Source organism: Lissotriton helveticus, chromosome 8 (genome assembly GCF_964261635.1).
Source record: "Lissotriton helveticus chromosome 8, aLisHel1.1, whole genome shotgun sequence".
Taxonomy (NCBI): domain Eukaryota; kingdom Metazoa; phylum Chordata; class Amphibia; order Caudata; family Salamandridae; genus Lissotriton; species Lissotriton helveticus.
This window is the reverse complement of record NC_136069.1, coordinates 848,548,522-848,570,507: the sequence shown is the minus strand read 5'-3', so window position 1 is coordinate 848,570,507 and position 21,986 is coordinate 848,548,522. Positions and strand designations below refer to the sequence as shown.

General features: G+C 49.1%; 1 protein-coding gene across 2 annotated transcripts in view; it reads right to left on the bottom strand.

Moving 5' to 3' along the window:
* Positions 1-21,986, bottom strand: part of LOC144772957 (pyruvate dehydrogenase E1 component subunit alpha, mitochondrial) — a 221,110-nt gene that overhangs the window by 33,625 nt on the left and 165,499 nt on the right. For both annotated transcript variants that reach the window (XM_078657661.1, XM_078657660.1), the window contains one exon: positions 12,031-12,102. In XM_078657661.1, coding sequence (XP_078513787.1) covers positions 12,031-12,102 — 72 coding nt within the window. The remainder of the gene's footprint in view (positions 1-12,030; positions 12,103-21,986) is intronic.

Here is a 21,986-nt window from a genome sequence, read left to right as displayed (position 1 = left end):
GTTTTCCTCATGTAGCATTCTGCACTTTCAGTTTAACCTTGATGCAGCTGTACAAGGAACCTCTGCTGTGCTGTTGAATAAACCTTTTAAATTCAAGCGGTTTCCTGGATTACTACAAAATTTGGCGATGAGGACAACCTTACTCCAGCCATTTACAGCACAGGAGCGGAGTTTTGGACCCAATTTATAATTTTCTACTATTCTGGATTACTTTTCACTTGTGTTCTAATTTTCTGCAAGCTAATATAGGAAGAAGCTTTCTACATCATTTCTATTTGAAGAGTATTGCTTCTGGAAGTCATCCTGCGTGATTTTAGACTATTTACTTCGATTTCAAGTGTCTTCTAACTCAAGCATCTTTCAAGTTACTGTTGCCAGGTTACCTGCCTACAACGCCGTCTCTGCTCGAGCTTCGCGTCTTGAACGCTCTGGAGCTGACGTGATCCCTGTGCCGGTCTGGCCCTGCGCTTCATCAATCTTCAAAGCCCTCGTGTGATTTCTTAATCACACCTTTTCCTGTTTTGTGGAATATTGAGGCCTGCCTGTGGGATCGCCTGCGAGTACAATCGCTCACTTATTTATTTATTTTTTTCCTTTCTCCGCGTTTACACAAGTGCGCCTTTATCCTACGAGGCTTCCCATTGGTGCTGACGACGCTGACGTGAGCGCGTTCAGCCTATCATTGTATGCAGGCCATTAAAGTCACCGGCAGCGTTGCTAAGCAACCTTAGGCATCGGAAACATCTCTCCTTCACAAGATCTCTGCAACTCTCTCGCCTCGTTCTTCCACCGCAAGATCGCCGACATCCACAACAGCTTCGGCGCACCACCCACGCACCCAACCGTAGAACCAACACCCCCCACTGCCACCCTCCGCACCTGGACCACGGTGACCACCGAAGACACAGCCCGCACGATAAACACCATCCACTCCGGATCTCCAACCGACCCCTGCCCCCACCACGTCTTCAACAAGGCCGACTCCACCATCGCACCCCAACTCCGGAACATCATCAACACCTCCTTCAACACCGCCACCTTCCCGGAGAGCTGGAAGCATGCCGAGCTCAGCGCCCTACTGAAGAAACCAACAGCGGACCCCACCGACCTCAAGAACTTCCGCCCCATCTCGCTCCTCCCTTTTTCCTGCCAAAGTCATTGAGAAGATAGTCAACAGACAGCTTGCCGCCTTCCTCGAGACAAACGGATCCCTCGACCCCTCACAGTCCGGTTTCAGAGCCAACCACAGCACCGAGACCGCCCTCATCGCAGCCACCGACGACATCCGAGCCCTGCTCGACAACGGGGAAACAGCGGCACTCATCCTCCTGGACCTCTCTGCAGCGTTCGACACTGTCTGCCACCGCACTCTAGTTCAATGCCTCAACAACATCGGCATCCAAGAGAAGGCACTGGAGTGGATCATCTCATTCCTCGCCGGAAGAACACAGAGTCCGCCTCCCCCAGTTTCGATCCGAGGCCACCGAAGTCATCTGCAGCGTTCCGCAAGGATCATCACTCAGCCCCACCCTCTTCAACGTCTACATGAGACCTCTTGCAACCATCGCACGCCAACACAACCTCAACATCATCACCTACGCCGACGACACCCAGCTGATCCTCTCCCTCACCAGAGACCCCAACACCGCCAGAACCAGCCTACACGAAGGGATGAAAGACGTCGCCGAGTGGATGAAGAACAGCCGCCTGAAACTGAACTCGGACAAGACGGAAGTCCTCATCCTGGGACCATCGCCCTCCGCCTGGGACGACCCCTGGTGGCCCCCCGCCCTGGGCAGCGCACCCAAGCCAACAGACCACGCACGCAACCTGGGCTTCATCCTGGATTCTTCCCTCTCGATGACCAGACAAGTCAACGCCGTCTCCTCATCATGCTTTCACACCCTTCGCATGCTCCGCAAGATCTTCCGATGGATCCCGACCGAAACCAGGAAGACGGTCACCCAAGCACTCCTCACCAGCCGACTGGACTACGGAAACACCCTCTACGCCGGAACCACAGCCAAGCTACAGAAAAGACTCTGACGCATCCAGAACGCCTCCGCCCGACTCATCCTGGACATCCCCCGACGCAGCCACATCTCCGGCCACCTGAGGGACCTGCACTGGCTCCCCGTCAACAAGAGGATCACGTTCAGGCTCCTCACCCACGCACACAAGTCTCTCCACGACCTGGGCCCCAAGTACCTCAACGACCGCCTGACATTCTACACGCCCACCCGCCAGCTATGATCTACTAGCCTCGCCCTCGCCGCCGTGCCACGCATCCGAAGAGCCACCGCCGGAGGCAGATCCTTCTCCTACCTGGCGGCCAAGACATGGAACTCCCTCCCCATCCACCTTCGGCTGACCCAGGACCATCTCGCCTTCAGGAGACAACTCAAGACCTGGCTGTTCGAGCAGTAACGGACCCCCTCCCCCGAGCGCCTTGAGACCCTTCCGGGTGAGTAGTGCGCTATACAAGTGTCATGATTGATTGATTGATTGATTGGAACAACCACCGGCATCGGATCTAACACGAAGCTCTCCTTTCCTTCGTGTTTTCTCGTGTTGTTCCCAGGCAAATTTCAGTACAATTTGGCAATCTGGAGAGGAAACTTTAGTACACTGTCCTTCAAAACTCTTAGTATTTCATCACAAGTACTGTTTTACAGTCTGAACTACACTGTTATTATTACTTTGTTATTTTCTATGTAAATTATTTACAGTGTTATTTTCTTTTATATTGTTCTAGTTATACTATATTCTCCTCACTGTTCATTTTGTATCTATTATTACAATGCAGTTTGACCCTCCTGCTAAGTTTTTACAGATTAAGGGTGATCCTCCCATGCCTTGGTCTAGATGGAAAGAAGATTTTTTCAATTATATGAGGGCTATTGATGGGGAGCGAATGGGTGCGGAAAGAAAAAGAAGTATTCTTTTGCATTGTTTGGGTTCTGAGGGACAGGAAATTTTCAGAACTTTACCACAGTTGTCAGTTCCTACTGGTAGTGGGAATACTATGAATGTTTATACTGAAGCACTCAAAATATTGGAAAAAAGATTCAAACCCACAGCCAATATTGCCTTAAATCGTTTCAAATTTTACACAAGGGCACAAAAGCAGGAGGAATCTTTTGATGATTTTCTCACTTCTTTAAGGGCTCTAACGTTACATTGTAATTTCGGATCTATGTCTGATGAAATGATTCGTGACCAGATTATTGTTCATGTTAGGAACAAAGAAATTCAGGATAAATTATGGTGCATAGGTGATCCCAACTTGGAGGAAACAATTGCCATCGCTAAATCCACTGAGTTGTCGGAAAAATGGATGGACCTTGGTGTCAAACAAAATTCTAATCCTGGTAGAACTTCTTCTGAAGAAGAAGTATGTGTTGTAAAACCCAAAACTGACAACAAAAGTTTTATTCCTGCACAAGTGAGAGCCAAGAATCAGTACGGTATCAATAATAGGAGGACAGAATTTAGTAATAATTTTGTGTCTTGTTACAGGTGTGGTAGCAAATCACATATTGCATCTTTTCAAGGTTGCCCTGCTATTGATAAAACATGTAATGTTTGTGGTAGAGTAGGACATTTTAGTAATGTCTGTAGAGAGAGGCGTCTTAACAGTCAATTGCGAACAGGACAAACACGTCCATTCTCTCACAATATTACTCCCGCAAAAGTTTCATTGGTAGCAGTGAGTGTGCAGAACAAAATCTTGACAGAGGCTATGTTGTCTCTATTGTTGAAAATGGTTGTGTTATGCTAACCAGTAAGAAATCACCAAAATGTATCTTTCATGTTTTTACTATTGCCATTGAACTTATGGTGGATTCTGGGTCTCCTTGGACCATAATTACTAGAGAATATTTTAATGAAAAATTACAAGAAGTATGTGATGTTGCTAGTTTTCAACAATCTAATATATTAGCAGAAAGTTTCAATGGGAACAAAATTGATGTTGAAGGATATTTCAAAGTTCCGTTAAGCTTTAGGGGAAGATTAGCCCATATCAAACTGTATATTGCTGTTAAAGGTATTAATGTTCTGGGTTGGCATGACCAATGGGAACTGGGTATCATGTTAAATCCACGTGCTAAAGACCCCATTTAACTGTGTAGTGAGCAAGATTTGTTAAATTCTACTTGTCCCAGTGAGGTAGGAAAAAACGATATTTCCTTTTGGAGCAAAAAATTTGATAACGTTTTCTCTGATCAGTTAGGGAAATTAAAAAATGTTGCACATAATAGTGCTGAAGGAAGGAGCACTTCCTGTTAAACAAAGATTAAGAGGTGTTCCTCTCAATGTTAGGGATGAGTTAAAGGAAATGTTGAAAGATTTACTTAAAGATAACATTATAGAACCCATTGAGTCATCAGAATGGGTTTCGCCCATAGTTTTGGTACGGAAGCCGGATCAAAAATTAAGAGTTTGCATTGATTGGAGGGCACTAAATTCCAATATAATTATAGATTGTCATCCTCTTCCTAATATAAACGAGCTTGTTTCTCTTTTTGATGGTGCGCAGATTTTCTCCACATTAGATCTCAGATCTGCGTACCATCAAATTGAGCTCACTGAGGAATCTAAAAAATACACAGCTTTCATCACTCCCATGGGTCTTTTTCAGTATAAAAGAATGCCATTTGGGTTAGCATCTGCTGCTTCTGTTTTTCAACGGGTTATGTTCCAAATTTTTAGAGATCTTGATTCCTTTGTTAAATGTTTTCAGGACGACATCTTGATTTTTTCCAAGGATGAGCTTGAGCATGCCTCACACTTAAACGAAGTGTGTAATAGATTGGAAAAATCTGGTCTTACCCTCAAAGCACACAAATGCAAATGGTTTAGTAAATCTGAGGAGTATTTGGGCCATACATTGTCAGGGGAAGGTTTGATTCCTAAAAAATCTAATGTGGAGGCTATTCTTAAGGCTCCTTCTCCAAGCAACAAAGAACAACTGCTGTCTTTCTCGGGCATGTGCGAGTATTACAGTAAATTTGTTGCAAATTTCGCTACTTAAATGGAGCCACTAAGGAGGTTATTAAGACAAAGTAATGAGTTTGTTTGTAAAGCTGAACAGCAAAAACCATTCACTGACATTAAGAATGACATTGTAAATTCGCCAACTTTGAAACCTTTTAGAATGGGTAAAAAATGTATTATTACCACTGATGCAAGCCTGTATGGTCTTGGGTGTGTGTTGTCTCAGACAGATGGTGCCATAGAATGGAATGTGGCTTTTTCATCTAGGACATTGATTGAGACGGAGCGCAGGTATGCTGTCATTGAACGAGAGTTGCTCTCTTGTGTCTGGGCTATTGAACATTATAGAATTTACATACGGGGCAGTAAGTTTATCTTAGGAACGGATCATAAGCCGCTTGTACATATCTTATCGGTTGGTGGAGTTTGGAACTCCACGGCAAGAATTGCACGCCTGGCATCAAAATTACAGGAATACAACTTCACTGTGGAATATATTCCTGGAAATTATTTTTTTACTGCTGACTGTTTGTCACGCTTGCCTTGTCGAAGTACAGTTGACCAAGTTGATTGTCTCAGGGAGGTTGATTTTGTGTTAAGTTTGTCTGATTTTGTTTCTCCTCAGTATCGGGACATCACTGAGCAATTTTGGTCGAAATGTCAAGATGATGATGAAAAATTGGTTTGGTTAAAAAAATATCTCCTTGAGGGTGGGCCCAACAAATCCAATGTCAGAGATGATTTACTTCCATTTTATAACGTGGCGGATGAGTTATGGTGCGAAGGAGATTTGATTTTCAAATCTGGTAAATGTATTCCACCAGTTGGTATACAAGAACTGATACTTCAGTTAGCTCATAAAACCCATCCTGGGATTTCGGCCATGAAGCGCTTAATAAGATTAAATTTTTGGTGGCCAGGGATGGACAGATTTGTTGACCGCACAGTGAGGGAGCGTAGTGAGTGTTGTGTCAATGACAAAATGCTGAAATTGCATGTTCCACCTCTCAAAGCCGTGCAATGGCCGGAATTTCCCTGGAATAAAATAGCGTTTGATATTTCAGGCCCTTTCCATATTTTGCCAGAGGCTTCACGTTTCGCACTAGTCATGATAGAATATCATTCTAAGTGGCCAGAAGTGAAATTTGTGGCTAAAGTTACTTCTGAGGTGGTTATTTCTTTTTTCAAAGAAGTTTTTGCGAGAGAAGGGTCTCCCTCTGTTTTAGTGTCTGACAATGGTGTGCAGTTAGTTTCAGCTGAGATGCAATCATTTTTAAAGGGTTGCAATATCAAGCACATTCGGACATCCCTTTATGAACCACATGAGAACGGACAGGTAGAGCGTTTTAACCGAGTTTTAAAGGGTTTTGTTGCTGATGCTGTTAAGGAGAAAAGTAATTGGTTGAATGTGCTTAGCGAGAAACTTTGGACTTATCGCATAACTCCTCATACCACCACGGAAGTTAGTCCTTTCAAACTACTTAAAGGAAGAGATCCTGCTTCGGATATATGTCCCTGGTGGTTTAAGGAGAAATGCAAAAATTTGACAAAAGATTAAGTTGACATTGAAAGAATTGCTAACAAGGTTAGTTGCAAGCAAAGTAAGTCGGCTTTGTGGTACAATAAAAGATGGAAAACCAAAGAGCATAATCTAGTGGTTGGTGATTGGGTCAGGATCGTGAAACCTTTCATGGTCAGCAAAGGCATGAGTAAGTATGGCAGGCCCATGCAAGTTAAAAAGGTTTTCAGTAATTCTGTCATTACTCAAGACGGCAAAGTTTGGAACGTGAGTAAAGTTGCCAAATGTCCCATGCAGAATGATGTTCTGTTTCAGTCTCATGGTGATTTAGACAGTGTTGAAACAAACGATAATTCTTTCCTTGACTCAGTTGCTTCAAGAGTCAAAGATGATACACGAGTCAGAAGAAGACCCACTTCTTTACAAGATTTTGTATAATACATATTATGTTGTCTTCTTAATGAGGGGGATGTGTTACATTCTGATGTAGCTTTTATTTATTATTTAGTATTGTAAGACTGTTCCTTTAACTGCATGCGACATGTTATGTTTCTGCTTGCATTCCATGTTCTGAACAGAGTTTTCCTCATGTAGCATTCTGCACTTTCTGTCAGTTTAACCTTGATGCAGCTGTACAAGGAACCTATGCTGTGCTGTTGAATAAACCTTTTAAATTCAAGCTGTTTCCTGGATTACCTCATTAGGGTACCAACAGTCGTGGTGCCCACGCATGGGAGAAGCCAGTTGATGCCATATCTTGTCCCTAGTAGGGTGAGACTTGTATAGTTCTTTTTTATTCTTTTTTTCTGTTTTTGCTAGCATCTAGTGACCTGTCAGTCATTTTTTTTACTTTCTCCTTTGGTTAACAACCACACTTTGCAGCCTTTTCTTCGAATTTAGAACCAAGCAGCTGTGATCTAGATATTTGGTGACAGCATTGTGGTAACAATCATCCCCTTGTTTTTCCTTTATTGTCATCCTTTCTAGGTCCCACTAGGATACAGCAGGACCTCTTAGCCTGCCTTTGAGTCTCCTGTGGAAGGTAGTATCTTCCCTGACCACTTATGTGTAGTACAGTTAGCTTATTTAGGTCCTGACGAATTGCAAATGAAGCATGAAACATGTCGACCGACCACTAGGTAGAACACACATCGCTGGATCTTTGTACCGGTGTGTATTTTCTCCTTCCTGTTTTTATTAAGGTAGTTAACCACACCAGTAAAATTCCTTGTGGATTACCTAACCTTTTTTAATTATCACCCCACCCCCTTTTTTACGCCTACACTCCACCTAAGCCCTCACACCCACATGCACCAACTAGCAGGAACTATAACATCTCCGATAAAGAGCCCCTTCGCGGGTGCCCGTCAGACATTGCAGTGCCAGTCTGACGAGGAGCAAAACCCAGATGATGAAGCATGACACCTAGTTTGCTGAGTGTGTGAAGGTTTTAGGTCTGAAAGGTGGCTTCCCCCTCCTTTCCCACCTTTGCTTGGTTCTTTCATTTCCACTCGCCCCTACCTTTGGGGAACAGTGTATCCTTGTTGTTTGTCAGCTCCAGAGAGGTCATGAGTTGCTTTTTGATGATCTTGTTCAGTACCTTGGCTGGGAAAGGGAGCACGGAGATTGATCTGTAGTTCTTGAGTTTGTTGGTGTCGGCAGAGGTTTTTTCTGAGAAGTGCTCCGACTTCGGCATGTTTCCAGATGTTGGGAAATGTTGCAGTAGTGATTGAGGTGTTGAGCAGGGTAGTGAGTTCCTGGCCGATCCTTTGGTTTCTGAGACTGAAGATGTGGTACCAGCATGTGTCTGTGTGAGCTCGCAAGTCGATGGATTTCAAAGTGAAGGTGGTATCCTGGGTAGAGAGTAGATTCTAGGTGGTCAGTCTGTGGTTCAGGTCAGATGCGGTGGTGGCATATCTATTGAGGAAGTACACAGGTGTATGTTGGAGTTTGACGTTTCTGTATATGGTTGCAAGCGTGTCATGGGAGAAGTTGGCGAGGATCTCGATTAGTTTTTGTGAGGGTAGGATGTTGTTTTCGCAGGCAGCCAGGTTGGCAAATTCCTTGATGTTGAAGAGTTCCTTGGTGTTGTTGGCGCAGGTTTCGATGTGTGCTGCTAGGGCTGTCTTTGTTACCCTCAGCAGGAAGTGGTAGAGGTTAAGGGATGTCTTGAAGACTGCCCTGTTGGAGGTGTCCAGCTGCTTGCTGTATCATTTTGCTGTTTTGAGTTCTGGGGTGTGCTAGCTAGTTCTTTTTGAGGATTTTTTCTGGTTGATGGTCTTGATAGGGACAATGGTGCAGAAGTTCTTAATTTCCTGTTCAAGGTTGGTGGCGGGGGGTGTTGGAGGTGTTAAGGGTGTCAGTCTAAGTGGTCTTAACGTTAGTTGCAGATGTGGTGTGGGGCACTGGTCATCTTGGGGGTGGTGGTGAGCAGGCTTGAGATGCTGAAGTGGACGATGGAATGGTCGATCCATGCAAGTTGTGGCTGTATTTGACGCAGTTGTTGGAGGTGAAGATGGGGTCGGGTGTGTGGTGCATGTGTGGGTCGTAGATGATCTGGGTCAATCAGCGGTTGCTCATACTGTTGAGGTAGTGTACAGTGTTGTTGCAATTGGGATTGTCAATGAGGAAATTTAGTTCACAGAGGATGTAGTCCTTGGAGTCCAAGGCTGGGAGGCACAATGAATTCCATGTGGGGTTGCAGAAGCTAGAGTATAGTCCTTGGGGTCGGTATGCAAGGGTGCCTCTGATGGTTGTCTTGGCGTCAATGTGGAACATGAAGCGGAGATGTTCCATGGAGGTTTGGGTGTTGTCGGTGGTGCACTGTATGGTCTCTAGGGATGTCGGCTATTCCTCCTCCCTGCTTGTCTTAGTGTGGTCCTGGTGAGTGATTTTGTTTCCGTTGGGGATCGCTGCGGCAATGCCTAGAGTGGATGCAGAGTTGAGCCCGGTCTCGGTGAGGAAGATGGTAGGTGTGAGGTGGCCATGAGGTCCCATATTTCTAGGGGAATGCTTGCATATGGAGCACGTGTTGAGGAGTAGGTGGTGGAGCTGCTGTTTTGTTGTGTTCGATTTTAGATTCCGAATGAATTTCCCGATTCATGCCCTTATATAGGTACAATTCACATTGTCCATATATAGGCATAGAAATCCAGTCCTTATTTAGGCATAGCCCATGCTGCCCAAATACAGGCATGGCTACTTCCATCAGTTCATCTACGTCACAACGATTTCTTGGAAAACCAGACTCTTAAGCCGTTAGGGGCTTCCCCTTGCTTGGATACTGATTTCTATAAGAACTCATTTATTATGCATGAACATCTAATCCTTAGGGGTTCATTCATGACGTTCACATGCCTGACTTTACGTCAAAGCTACCATTCCTAAACACCTTCAAGGTATAAGTATACCTTCACTTGCTATGGCAAAGCACGGTGTGGTTCGGTGCAGTCGACTACCTACTTGCACAACGCAGCTCGCTACAGCAAGTGCCGAAGAAAGCCAACTCTCCAGCTGACGCACTGACCAGAAGCTGTCATCCTCCTGCCGAGAATCCAGCTCCAGTGTTTCTGACTCCCCTGGCGGGGTGTTGGGAAATCGAGTCTGTGAAAGAGATATCAATCTCTCTTTTTCTAAGGTATGGAGCGGATTAGAACCTAGAGAAACATTTGGCAATTCTTGGCAAAAACTAAACCTATGCTAAAGACACCACCTACGTCTTCCCTCGTACTAGACCTAGGTTAGGTACACTGGGGTAGGTGTATTTTAGAAGCTCCAGTTGAGTATTTTAGCTTGTGTTATTTATGTATGTATTTTTTACATGTCATAGCAACAGACAATGCTATTACAGTATTATTTTATATTACAGTTTACGATGTACGCATTATACTTTTCATTCTGTCTAACGATTGTAGTTCACTTGTCTTGCATGAGAAAGAAGACTGTTCAATAAACCCTTTTATTGAAACGCCCGTCTCTCTATTACTGTGCAAACTCTGAAGAAACGAAGCATGCACGATTGACTGAGTGAAATAGTTATCTATTGTTTCCACGACGCTGAAGATATGTTTCGATTCTATGTGCATCCATGTGTGCGGTTACAGAAACGAATCCCTTCTTGTTTACTCGAGAAAGTTTCTAGTGACCTCTGAGTTAGCTGGCACACACAATTAAGTTTAGTATACTCGATAGAGACATACTGACCTCAGTCCTATGTCAAATCTATAGTTTATTATTCCAATGCGCTGAGCCTATTAGAAATATAGGAACTACACTACAATTTTGCTTCTCATGTGGTGAGGCGAGATGTCAGCGTGATGCTTTCAGGAGTTAAGGCGGTCATGCTGGTGCAGGAGACGATGCATCTGGCGCAGGAGAATAGTCGTACTATACAGTGGGGTGCAGTGTGTCAGAAGTGTTTGCTTGGTGCTTCGGTGTTCAGGGTGTGGAGGACAGCAGTGTCCTATCAGCGGGTGGGCAGGGAACCAGAGGTCCTCGTGCTCGGAGAGGTCCAGGCGCAGATGGGCCTACACAGCTTGCCTTTGGGAAGCCAGCAGTCGGTGCGCTGTGCTGTGCCCTCCATTAAGTAGGTCCTGGAGGAAGGAGGGGCGCTTAGTGGTGGTGGGGAGAGTTAGGTGGGAAAATGGGAGGCACACAGGAGTAGGAAATAAGCAACAAGGAGAACAGGAGGAAGGCAATGAAAAAAAAAAGTGAGGGAAACCAGGAGAAAGCCAAAATGAGAAAAAAGCAGCAAAAATGACAAAGAAAAGGAAAAAGCAATTAAGCAGTTCAAAGCGATGGCAAAAGGGAGAAAGGCGAAAAAACAAGGAAAAGCAGTAAGCAATCTAGAATTGGGGGGAAACAACAAAAGCGCAGAAACGAGGGAACAGGAGAAAGGCAGAAACAAACAGCAATGCAGCAGCATGGGTGACAGCTGGGTCCGGGTCCTGCTCAATGGGGTCGGGCTGCATGCCAGAAAAACCAAGAAAGTATTTCTGCAAAGCAACAAAAAACACACATGCACAAACAACTGTGCTACAAGACCCAGAACTATCAATGGAAAAAAAGGATATGAAGGAATTAAAATCTAGGATTCATGAGGAGTCTCATTGCTTCCTTAACTTATTGCACATATTTTGTTCCTGCTATTTAAACTTAGAAATGTGTATGTTTTGTTAACAAAAGAAAACTAGGCATTAGCAGCCAAACAGTTTCTACTGCTCATCTACAATTAGGATGCATATGTACTGTAGCTGCATTATAAAATGTTATGCCACTTAGTACAAATATGGTCAGATGGTTTGTCATGGTGTCTCTCTCCAAGGGGGTGCAGAGAGTCGATCATTTGTCTTTCCAAGAATTAAAGGCTTGTCTGATTCAAAAGGGGAGGTGGGAAGTAGGCTCTCAGCTAGTTTTTCCCAGTTGTTCCCCTTGAAGAATTAATGCGGTTTCATGCCGTTAACAGTACAGAAGAAGAATATAAAAAATAAAAATAATAATCAGAAGCAACTCACCTTGCCAGACCTGCAGTGATCAGCAGCAAACTTTGTGGCCTCCCTGACACATAACACGTCCATACCATCAACCTGGCAAAATAAAATAAAAAAGAAACATATTGAGCTCCCGTTCAAATTAAAAGAGCATTGTCCACTAAAGCTACTTTTAGTGAGAAAATAAAATTGAACTCCAGTCATTTTCAAATGTAGAATGCATTGATTCTTCGCTGCAGCAATGTTTTATGCACATTGGATTGTATGGAGCACACTGCAAAACAACTGTTCTTAGGCACCAGCAGCAAGTGAAAAAACATAAACCTCTAGTAGTGATAACATTTTTTTAAAAAAAGCACAAAACAATCCTATAATACCCAAAGAAATCCCATAGTTTAAAAACAGAACATTTAACCAAACACATCAGGTGAAATTATAGAGTACAGTAGAAAGAGCAACAATGAATCAAAACAGAAGAAAATATCACAAGAATATAAAAACAACCATGTATTGAAAGGCAGAAGAGGTTGTATACTAGGTCTGCAAAAGACATTTACCCACTCTTACAAAGTCCATCTAAATTCCAGCTGAAAAAATGTACTATACAAGTCCCCAAGTGTGCAAAGAAATGCACAAATTTTACAACAGACACTCCTCTAAGTCTAGTTTGGAAGAGAACTGATGATTTAATGCGAACAGCTAGATGGCTCAGGAAACTTCTACCATGTTCAACAGGACTAATTCAATGCTGGTATGTTACAACCTCACCTGTTTTCCACATCACAGTTTTTATTCAATGGGCTGGAGCTCAACTTTTGCGATGGCCGTGCTTGCCTTAATGATAACAGTCCCTTTTTAAATTATATATGCAATCAAATTTTTTTTTTTTTAAATAGACCCACTTCTATTAAGCACATTCTCTTCCTTTGATACAAAAGGTTCTTTGTGCTGTGGCCCAAAATTGCTGATTTATGTTTTAATTTCCAGTTGTGGCTTGTCAGACTTGCAATGTTTTTCTGGTTATATTGGTGTTTTATTATCATGCTTGATGTGTTTGGGTTTGTGTTTGTTTCCAAATTATGCTACAGGGCCAGGGCCTTGAAGCAATTTGCTGGGATACTCATGGCTGTGCTTCAGCCAGAATGCATCGAAGGAGGCTCTTTGTCGGCAGGCACAATCATAGATCTAAGGGCACTGGACAACTTTAACAGTTCTCATTTATCTGATCGACATCCTCACTGCCACTTTCCTATGCCGAGCTATTAGTGTTTGATGCGGTGGTCTACTCTAAGGCAGCCCCTAATGCCAGAGCCAATAATAACAGAGGGATTAAGTAATGATAACTCTTTCTCTGTTACCAATTCAGTCCCTTTTTCGCGACACTGCCGTCAGAAGTAACATGTTCAGTGCAGTCTGTCTATTCCGACACCCTGAAATTTGCCAGGAGACCCTACCATGCTGTTCCACTGGTGCAGGAGACGCACCTTCTTGGCTCAACTGCAGCGTTCTGGGGCGATACGGATATAGGTTTATCACTTTGGGTTTACCAGGGATATGGCTATCTTGCTTCAGAATCCTTTTTCTTAGCAGTGACTGAGGAAAAAAAAAAAAAAAAAAAAAAAAGATTAGCAGGGTCAATGTATCATGAGGCAGGGGGGGGGGGGGGGGCGTGGCTACGCTGAGCAGCGGAATGGCCGCACACTAGAGCGGCTCCGCCGGCCGAGCTTTACAAATCAGTTATAAATCCGCACAGGACATGCTGACCAGAGTTTACTGTGCTGCAAAAACTGCCTTCTACCCCAGGACACCGTGAACTGATTAAGTGGGAAAGCCTGTGCTAGATAATAGACGGGCGCGCGCTACAGTAGTGAGGCCTACCATGGTGGACAGAGCAAAGCTGGGACCTGGAGTCGGGGCTTCCCTCGCTGGGCGGGACGCAGATGACGGCGGAGCATTCCTTGCGGCGGTAAACTGGTCAGGAGGAGCAGCATGTGGACGTCATTCCTTGCCTGTTTGAATTTGTGGGCCACAGTCATTGCTGGTACACCTCCATGGTCGGGAACAGACCGCGACGGTGCAGACAACACTCAGTGGGTGGATTACGGTAACTGAGCTGCCCCATACTAACAGTCTACATAAGGCTAGAACCCGAGGGCGACCCCAGGATAGCGACGTGTGGCACGAACAGTGGAACGACTGGGGAGGGAGCTGAGGAGACCCCCACCTAACGAAGTGCTGTGTGGCGACTGGTGTGGGCATACATTACGCGTGCCAGAGCCTGGGATATGGAGTTCAACTCCTTAACGAACATAGACCATCGTCATGGGGAAGCCTGAGACGCGTCAACCGAAAATTAATTTTGATAAAAAATCCAATAAATCTGCGGACAGCGATGTAGGCCATCAAGAACTACCCGGAAGTAGCACCTCGGACAAACCACCTACAGACAATATCAGGGAAATGTTTAAAGATCTAAAGACTAGTCTGCAAGGTATAGACTCCAAGATGGGCTCACTGGCAGAAAGGATGGACAGAATAATGCATTGGGTCGAGAAACAAGAAGGTCGAATGGCCGTATTGGAAACTAGGATTACCGAAACGGAGGAAGGACAAACGGACATTGAAAAGAAGCTATGGGGGATGGATGGTGTGCTACAATTAATCAGACATAAGAATGAGGACTTGGAAGCCAGATCAAGAAGGAACAACATACGAATCACGGGAATAGCAGAATCGACGGATATTAAAAATATGGAGCGGTTCATAGATGAAATGATGGAAGACCTTTTTGGCCCCGAGCTGCCTACAATGTTCCTAATAGAAAGAGCTCATCGCACGCTTGGCCCCAGACCGAAGGCGGGTGCGCCAGCAAGACCGATAATAGTGAGGGTCCTTAATTATACACACACACGCTGAGGGGCTTACCGGCGTTCCCTTGTGGTTGCTGTTGCCACTGCTGTTTTCGCCTACAACTAGCGCGTCGCAGTTGGGGGCTTGTGTGGCTGTTGGGAGCACGTTTGCTCACAGCTTTCAGGAAGGACTCGAGGGAGCAGGGACCACGCTCATACCATCAGCGCCGCTGCAGGGACTCACCTAACCAGGAGCCCCTGCTTTCCGGCACACCTGCTGACCTGTTGCCCCTCCCACCCCTCGCTCAGAGGGTGAAAAGCGTTCGAACTCCTCATCTCAGCGGGACACACACACGCCAAGGGCTTACCGGCGTTCCCTTGTGGTTGCTGTTGCCACTGCTGTTTTCGCCTACAACTAGCCTCACCCGCTCCGCGGGTGCCGCGTCGCAGTTGGGGGCTTGTGTGGCTGTTGGGAGCACGTTTGCTCACAGCTTTCAGGAAGGACTCGAGGGAGCAGGGACCACGCTCATACCATCAACGCCGCTGCAGGGACTCACCTAATCAGGAGCCCCTGCTTTCCGGCACACCTGCTGACCTGTTGCCCCTCCCACCCCTCGCTCAGAGGGTGAAAAGCGTTCGAACTCCTCATCTCAGCGGGACACACACACGCCGAGGGCTTACCGGCGTTCCCTTGTGGTTGCTGTTGCCACTGCTGTTTTCGCCTACAACTAGCCGCACCCGCTCCGCGGGTGCCGCGTCGCAGTTGGGGGCTTGTGTGGCTGTTGGGAGCACGTTTGCTCACAGCTTTCAGGAAGGACTCGAGGGAGCAGGGACCACGCTCATACCATCAGCGCCGCTGCAGGGACTCACCTAACCAGGAGCCCCTGCTTTCCGGCACACCTGCTGACCTGTTGCCCCTCCCACCCCTCGCTCAGAGGGTGAAAAGCGTTCGAACTCCTCATCTCAGCGGGACACACACACGCCAAGGGCTTACCGGCGTTCCCTTGTGGTTGCTGTTGCCACTGCTGTTTTCGCCTACAACTAGCCGCACCCGCTCTGCGGGTGCCGCGTCGCAGTTGGGGGCTTGTGTGGCTGTTGGGAGCACGTTTGCTCACAGCTTTCAGGAAGGACTCGAGGGAGCAGGGACCACGCTCATACCATCAACGCCGCTGCAGGGACTCACCTAATCAGGAGCCCCTGCTTTCCGGCACACCTGCTGACCTGTTGCCCCTCCCACCCCTCGCTCAGAGGGTGAAAAGCGTTCGAACTCCTCATCTCAGCGGGACACACACACGCCGAGGGCTTACCGGCGTTCCCTTGTGGTTGCTGTTGCCACTGCTGTTTTCGCCTACAACTAGCCGCACCCGCTCCGCGGGTGCCGCGTCGCAGTTGGGGGCTTGTGTGGCTGTTGGGAGCACGTTTGCTCACAGCTTTCAGGAAGGACTCGAGGGAGCAGGGACCACGCTCATACCATCAGCGCCGCTGCAGGGACTCACCTAACCAGGAGCCCCTGCTTTCCGGCACACCTGCTGACCTGTTGCCCCTCCCACCCCTCGCTCAGAGGGTGAAAAGCGTTCGAACTCCTCATCTCAGCGGGACACACACACGCCGAGGGCTTACCGGCGTTCCCTTGTGGTTGCTGTTGCCACTGCTGTTTTCGCCTACAACTAGCCGCACCCGCTCCGCGGGTGCCGCGTCGCAGTTGGGGGCTTGTGTGGCTGTTGGGAGCACGTTTGCTCACAGCTTTCAGGAAGGACTCGAGGGAGCAGGGACCACGCTCATACCATCAGCGCCGCTGCAGGGACTCACCTAACCAGGAGCCCCTGCTTTCCGGCACACCTGCTGACCTGTTGCCCCTCCCACCCCTCGCTCAGAGGGTGAAAAGCGTTCGAACTCCTCATCTCAGCGGGACACACACACGCCGAGGGCTTACCGGCGTTCCCTTGTGGTTGCTGTTGCCACTGCTGTTTTCGCCTACAACTAGCCGCACCCGCTCCGCGGGTGCCGCGTCGCAGTTGGGGGCTTGTGTGGCTGTTGGGAGCACGTTTGCTCACAGCTTTCAGGAAGGACTCGAGGGAGCAGGGACCACGCTCATACCATCAACGCCGCTGCAGGGACTCACCTAATCAGGAGCCCCTGCTTTCCGGCACACCTGCTGACCTGTTGCCCCTCCCACCCCTCGCTCAGAGGGTGAAAAGCGTTCGAACTCCTCATCTCAGCGGGACACACACACGCCGAGGGCTTACCGGCGTTCCCTTGTGGTTGCTGTTGCCACTGCTGTTTTCGCCTACAACTAGCCGCACCCGCTCCGCGGGTGCCGCGTCGCAGTTGGGGGCTTGTGTGGCTGTTGGGAGCACGTTTGCTCACAGCTTTCAGGAAGGACTCGAGGGAGCAGGGACCACGCTCATACCATCAGCGCCGCTGCAGGGACTCACCTAACCAGGAGCCCCTGCTTTCCGGCACACCTGCTGACCTGTTGCCCCTCCCACCCCTCGCTCAGAGGGTGAAAAGCGTTCGAACTCCTCATCTCAGCGGGACACACACACGCCAAGGGCTTACCGGCGTTCCCTTGTGGTTGCTGTTGCCACTGCTGTTTTCGCCTACAACTAGCCGCACCCGCTCTGCGGGTGCCGCGTCGCAGTTGGGGGCTTGTGTGGCTGTTGGGAGCACGTTTGCTCACAGCTTTCAGGAAGGACTCGAGGGAGCAGGGACCACGCTCATACCATCAACGCCGCTGCAGGGACTCACCTAATCAGGAGCCCCTGCTTTCCGGCACACCTGCTGACCTGTTGCCCCTCCCACCCCTCGCTCAGAGGGTGAAAAGCGTTCGAACTCCTCATCTCAGCGGGACACACACACGCCGAGGGCTTACCGGCGTTCCCTTGTGGTTGCTGTTGCCACTGCTGTTTTCGCCTACAACTAGCCGCACCCGCTCCGCGGGTGCCGCGTCGCAGTTGGGGGCTTGTGTGGCTGTTGGGAGCACGTTTGCTCACAGCTTTCAGGAAGGACTCGAGGGAGCAGGGACCACGCTCATACCATCAACGCCGCTGCAGGGACTCACCTAATCAGGAGCCCCTGCTTTCCGGCACACCTGCTGACCTGTTGCCCCTCCCACCCCTCGCTCAGAGGGTGAAAAGCGTTCGAACTCCTCATCTCAGCGGGACACACACACGCCGAGGGCTTACCGGCGTTCCCTTGTGGTTGCTGTTGCCACTGCTGTTTTCGCCTACAACTAGCCGCACCCGCTCCGCGGGTGCCGCGTCGCAGTTGGGGGCTTGTGTGGCTGTTGGGAGCACGTTTGCTCACAGCTTTCAGGAAGGACTCGAGGGAGCAGGGACCACGCTCATACCATCAGCGCCGCTGCAGGGACTCACCTAACCAGGAGCCCCTGCTTTCCGGCACACCTGCTGACCTGTTGCCCCTCCCACCCCTCGCTCAGAGGGTGAAAAGCGTTCGAACTCCTCATCTCAGCGGGACACACACACGCCGAGGGCTTACCGGGGTTCCCTTGTGGTTGCTGTTGCCACTGCTGTTTTCGCCTACAACTAGCCGCACCCGCTCCGCGGGTGCCGCGTCGCAGTTGGGGGCTTGTGTGGCTGTTGGGAGCACGTTTGCTCACAGCTTTCAGGAAGGACTCGAGGGAGCAGGGACCACGCTCATACCATCAGCGCCGCTGCAGGGACTCACCTAACCAGGAGCCCCTGCTTTCCGGCACACCTGCTGACCTGTTGCCCCTCCCACCCCTCGCTCAGAGGGTGAAAAGCGTTCGAACTCCTCATCTCAGCGGGACACACACACGCCGAGGGCTTACCGGCGTTCCCTTGTGGTTGCTGTTGCCACTGCTGATTTCGCCTACAACTAGCCGCACCCGCTCCGCGGGTGCCGCGTCGCAGTTGGGGGCTTGTGTGGCTGTTGGGAGCACGTTTGCTCACAGCTTTCAGGAAGGACTCGAGGGAGCAGGGACCACGCTCATACCATCAGCGCCGCTGCAGGGACTCACCTAACCAGGAGCCCCTGCTTTCCGGCACACCTGCTGACCTGTTGCCCCTCCCACCCCTCGCTCAGAGGGTGAAAAGCGTTCGAACTCCTCATCTCAGCGGGACACACACACGCCGAGGGCTTACCGGCGTTCCCTTGTGGTTGCTGTTGCCACTGCTGTTTTCGCCTACAACTAGCCGCACCCGCTCCGCGGGTGCCGCGTCGCAGTTGGGGGCTTGTGTGGCTGTTGGGAGCACGTTTGCTCACAGCTTTCAGGAAGGACTCGAGGGAGCAGGGACCACGCTCATACCATCAGCGCCGCTGCAGGGACTCACCTAACCAGGAGCCCCTGCTTTCCGGCACACCTGCTGACCTGTTGCCCCTCCCACCCCTCGCTCAGAGGGTGAAAAGCGTTCGAACTCCTCATCTCAGCGGGACACACACACGCCGAGGGCTTACCGGCGTTCCCTTGTGGTTGCTGTTGCCACTGCTGATTTCGCCTACAACTAGCCGCACCCGCTCTGCGGGTGCCGCGTCGCAGTTGGGGGCTTGTGTGGCTGTTGGGAGCACGTTTGCTCACAGCTTTCAGGAAGGACTCGAGGGAGCAGGGACCACGCTCATACCATCAGCGCCGCTGCAGGGACTCACCTAACCAGGAGCCCCTGCTTTCCGGCACACCTGCTGACCTGTTGCCCCTCCCACCCCTCGCTCAGAGGGTGAAAAGCGTTCGAACTCCTCATCTTAGCGGGACACACACACGCCGAGGGCTTACCGGCGTTCCCTTGTGGTTGCTGTTGCCACTGCTGTTTTCGCCTACAACTAGCCGCACCCGCTCCGCGGGTGCCGCGTCGCAGTTGGGGGCTTGTGTGGCTGTTGGGAGCACGTTTGCTCACAGCTTTCAGGAAGGACTCGAGGGAGCAGGGACCACGCTCATACCATCAGCGCCGCTGCAGGGACTCACCTAACCAGGAGCCCCTGCTTTCCGGCACACCTGCTGACCTGTTGCCCCTCCCACCCCTCGCTTCACGCCCCCATAAAGGGACGCCCCATCCCCGCTGTGCGGGAGCATCGCGGGAGAAGCCCGGGACAAGGGCGGGACCATCTTTGGCCATCAGGGGCCAGAAGAGGCCGGGCCGGGCCACATTTCTTGGCTCAACTAAACGATCACGGGAGCAGCGGGAGCATGGCCTCAGGTACCAGAGCAAGCAACTCTAGGAAAGCTGCGGGAGACGTAGTTATAGGTACAATGGATCAATTTGTAACTCGGCCTGTCTTCATTGTAGAAAAGGAGATAATTCTAACCGAACGAAGACTTTCCAGGGACTCTGAGGGCCTATCACACAAGCGCTCATCCCTGGGCGCCCTTGCCCTAGTCCCTAGTCCTGTAAATGCACCAACCACACCATTGGTGGTAACTGACACTCCGGACATTGATGAGAGGGTGAGTCGGATTAGGGCAAGTCTAGAAAGGGTAACTACCACTGTATCAGTCATTGCTAATGACTCAACACACCCTAATCTACCCGACCTTACCGACCCTTTGCTGGGGACACTTAATTATGATCTTGACTCCGAGATCAACATCGCCCCTAGCCCCTCTGTGGTGCACAACGAAGCCCCAAATCTTTCACTCACAGTCGTACCTATTGAAGTCAGTACATCCCTAGCAGCGGTTTCAAATATTACCCCATTAGGGAAACTAGCTCCAAGACTAGTTGCACACAAGAAGAGAAAGCGTCCTGTCAGTCCTCGCAGGGGGGGCTCTCAAAAGCCGAACAGTAAAGTAAGTAGGCACAATGTGACCAAAGGGGGTACCACTATAAACCATGTCCCACACCCAAAAACCACTACCATCCATACTAGAGATATTGTACCAGAGGGCATATCTGGTCCGTTAGCTTCTCTCGGTACCACTATACTCCCCCAGGCTGTGCATACTGATCTAGATGTTGAGAACATAATCAGGTCTGTGGTGATGCCCCTTGTAGACAAGATTGACAGTCTCACACGTAAATTAGCTACTCTCGAGCAGTCAATGCTGGATAATTTTTACGCTGTGAAATCACTGGTTAAATTCCACTCCAAGGCGCAGGGCGAAGAAAATGGTGGGTTAAGGAGTGGTGCTGTCACCTTATTGCCCTCTGAGTCAATGTCTCGTCCAAAAACGCCTGTACCGGGGGAGGCCACTCAGTTACATCAATCCAACACTGAAACCAGCCCTGCCCCACAAACTCACACTCTTGAGCCCAGTTCGAGCTGCCAAAAGAAAAAACCCTGTACCCAAGCTCCTAAGGCCCCTAAGGTTAACTTTGCTCTAAATCCTAAGCCTATAGCGTCTAACTCTAAAGCAGCAGGAAATTTGCCGACCTCGCTGAATGGAAATATAACTCCATCCCTTTCCACTCCTGGCAACCAGGCTGCGCCTAAACCCCTAGCCAAACTCCTAGCTAAATCCCCGGCTAAAACACCAACAGACAGGGCAAAAAGGTACACACCCAATGCTAGCCTCCCCCCTGGTTGTAAACCGTATGTGGTAATTTTAACGGGGGTTCCGGAGCTTGAAGAGGGTTCTTGTGAGTTGTATACTGATCTTTAACACAAGACGCTCTCCTGGCTCAAAGCAAATAGACCCCTCCCAGGGCATATTGATGGCAGAATAGCCTATGTTCGTCGTGTGGGGTGGATCGGCAATAGACGTAAGGACCTAACTGGGGACTGCGTGCTGATAAATTTTAGCGACCCTAGAGCGGCAGGTATGATCTGCAGCCAGCAGTCGCATCATAACTTCTGCGACATTCAAACTAGGGATTTGGAGTACTTTTATCGTCCCCCCCCCTTCATCGGGGCACAAGAAGTTTTTGCCGGATGGGGGTAGAGGCACATGGTTCCCGCATTTTCCAACTTTGGACGTTAGAGCAAGGGCATGGACACCGACTCAAGCAGCCCCATCCCAGGGTTGGGACTGGTGACTTAGCGATAAAGTGGCAATAATCGCCCCCCCACCTAGGGTTATTACACCATGCATAGCTGGGAGGGCTTTCCCGTTACCAGTTAACCTTCCTGTGCTCCAACCCGCGCCCAACCCTCCCATCCCCTCTTCCACAGGCTATCGGACAGAGTTTACTGAGTCCGTGGATGGAGTACAAATTTTGG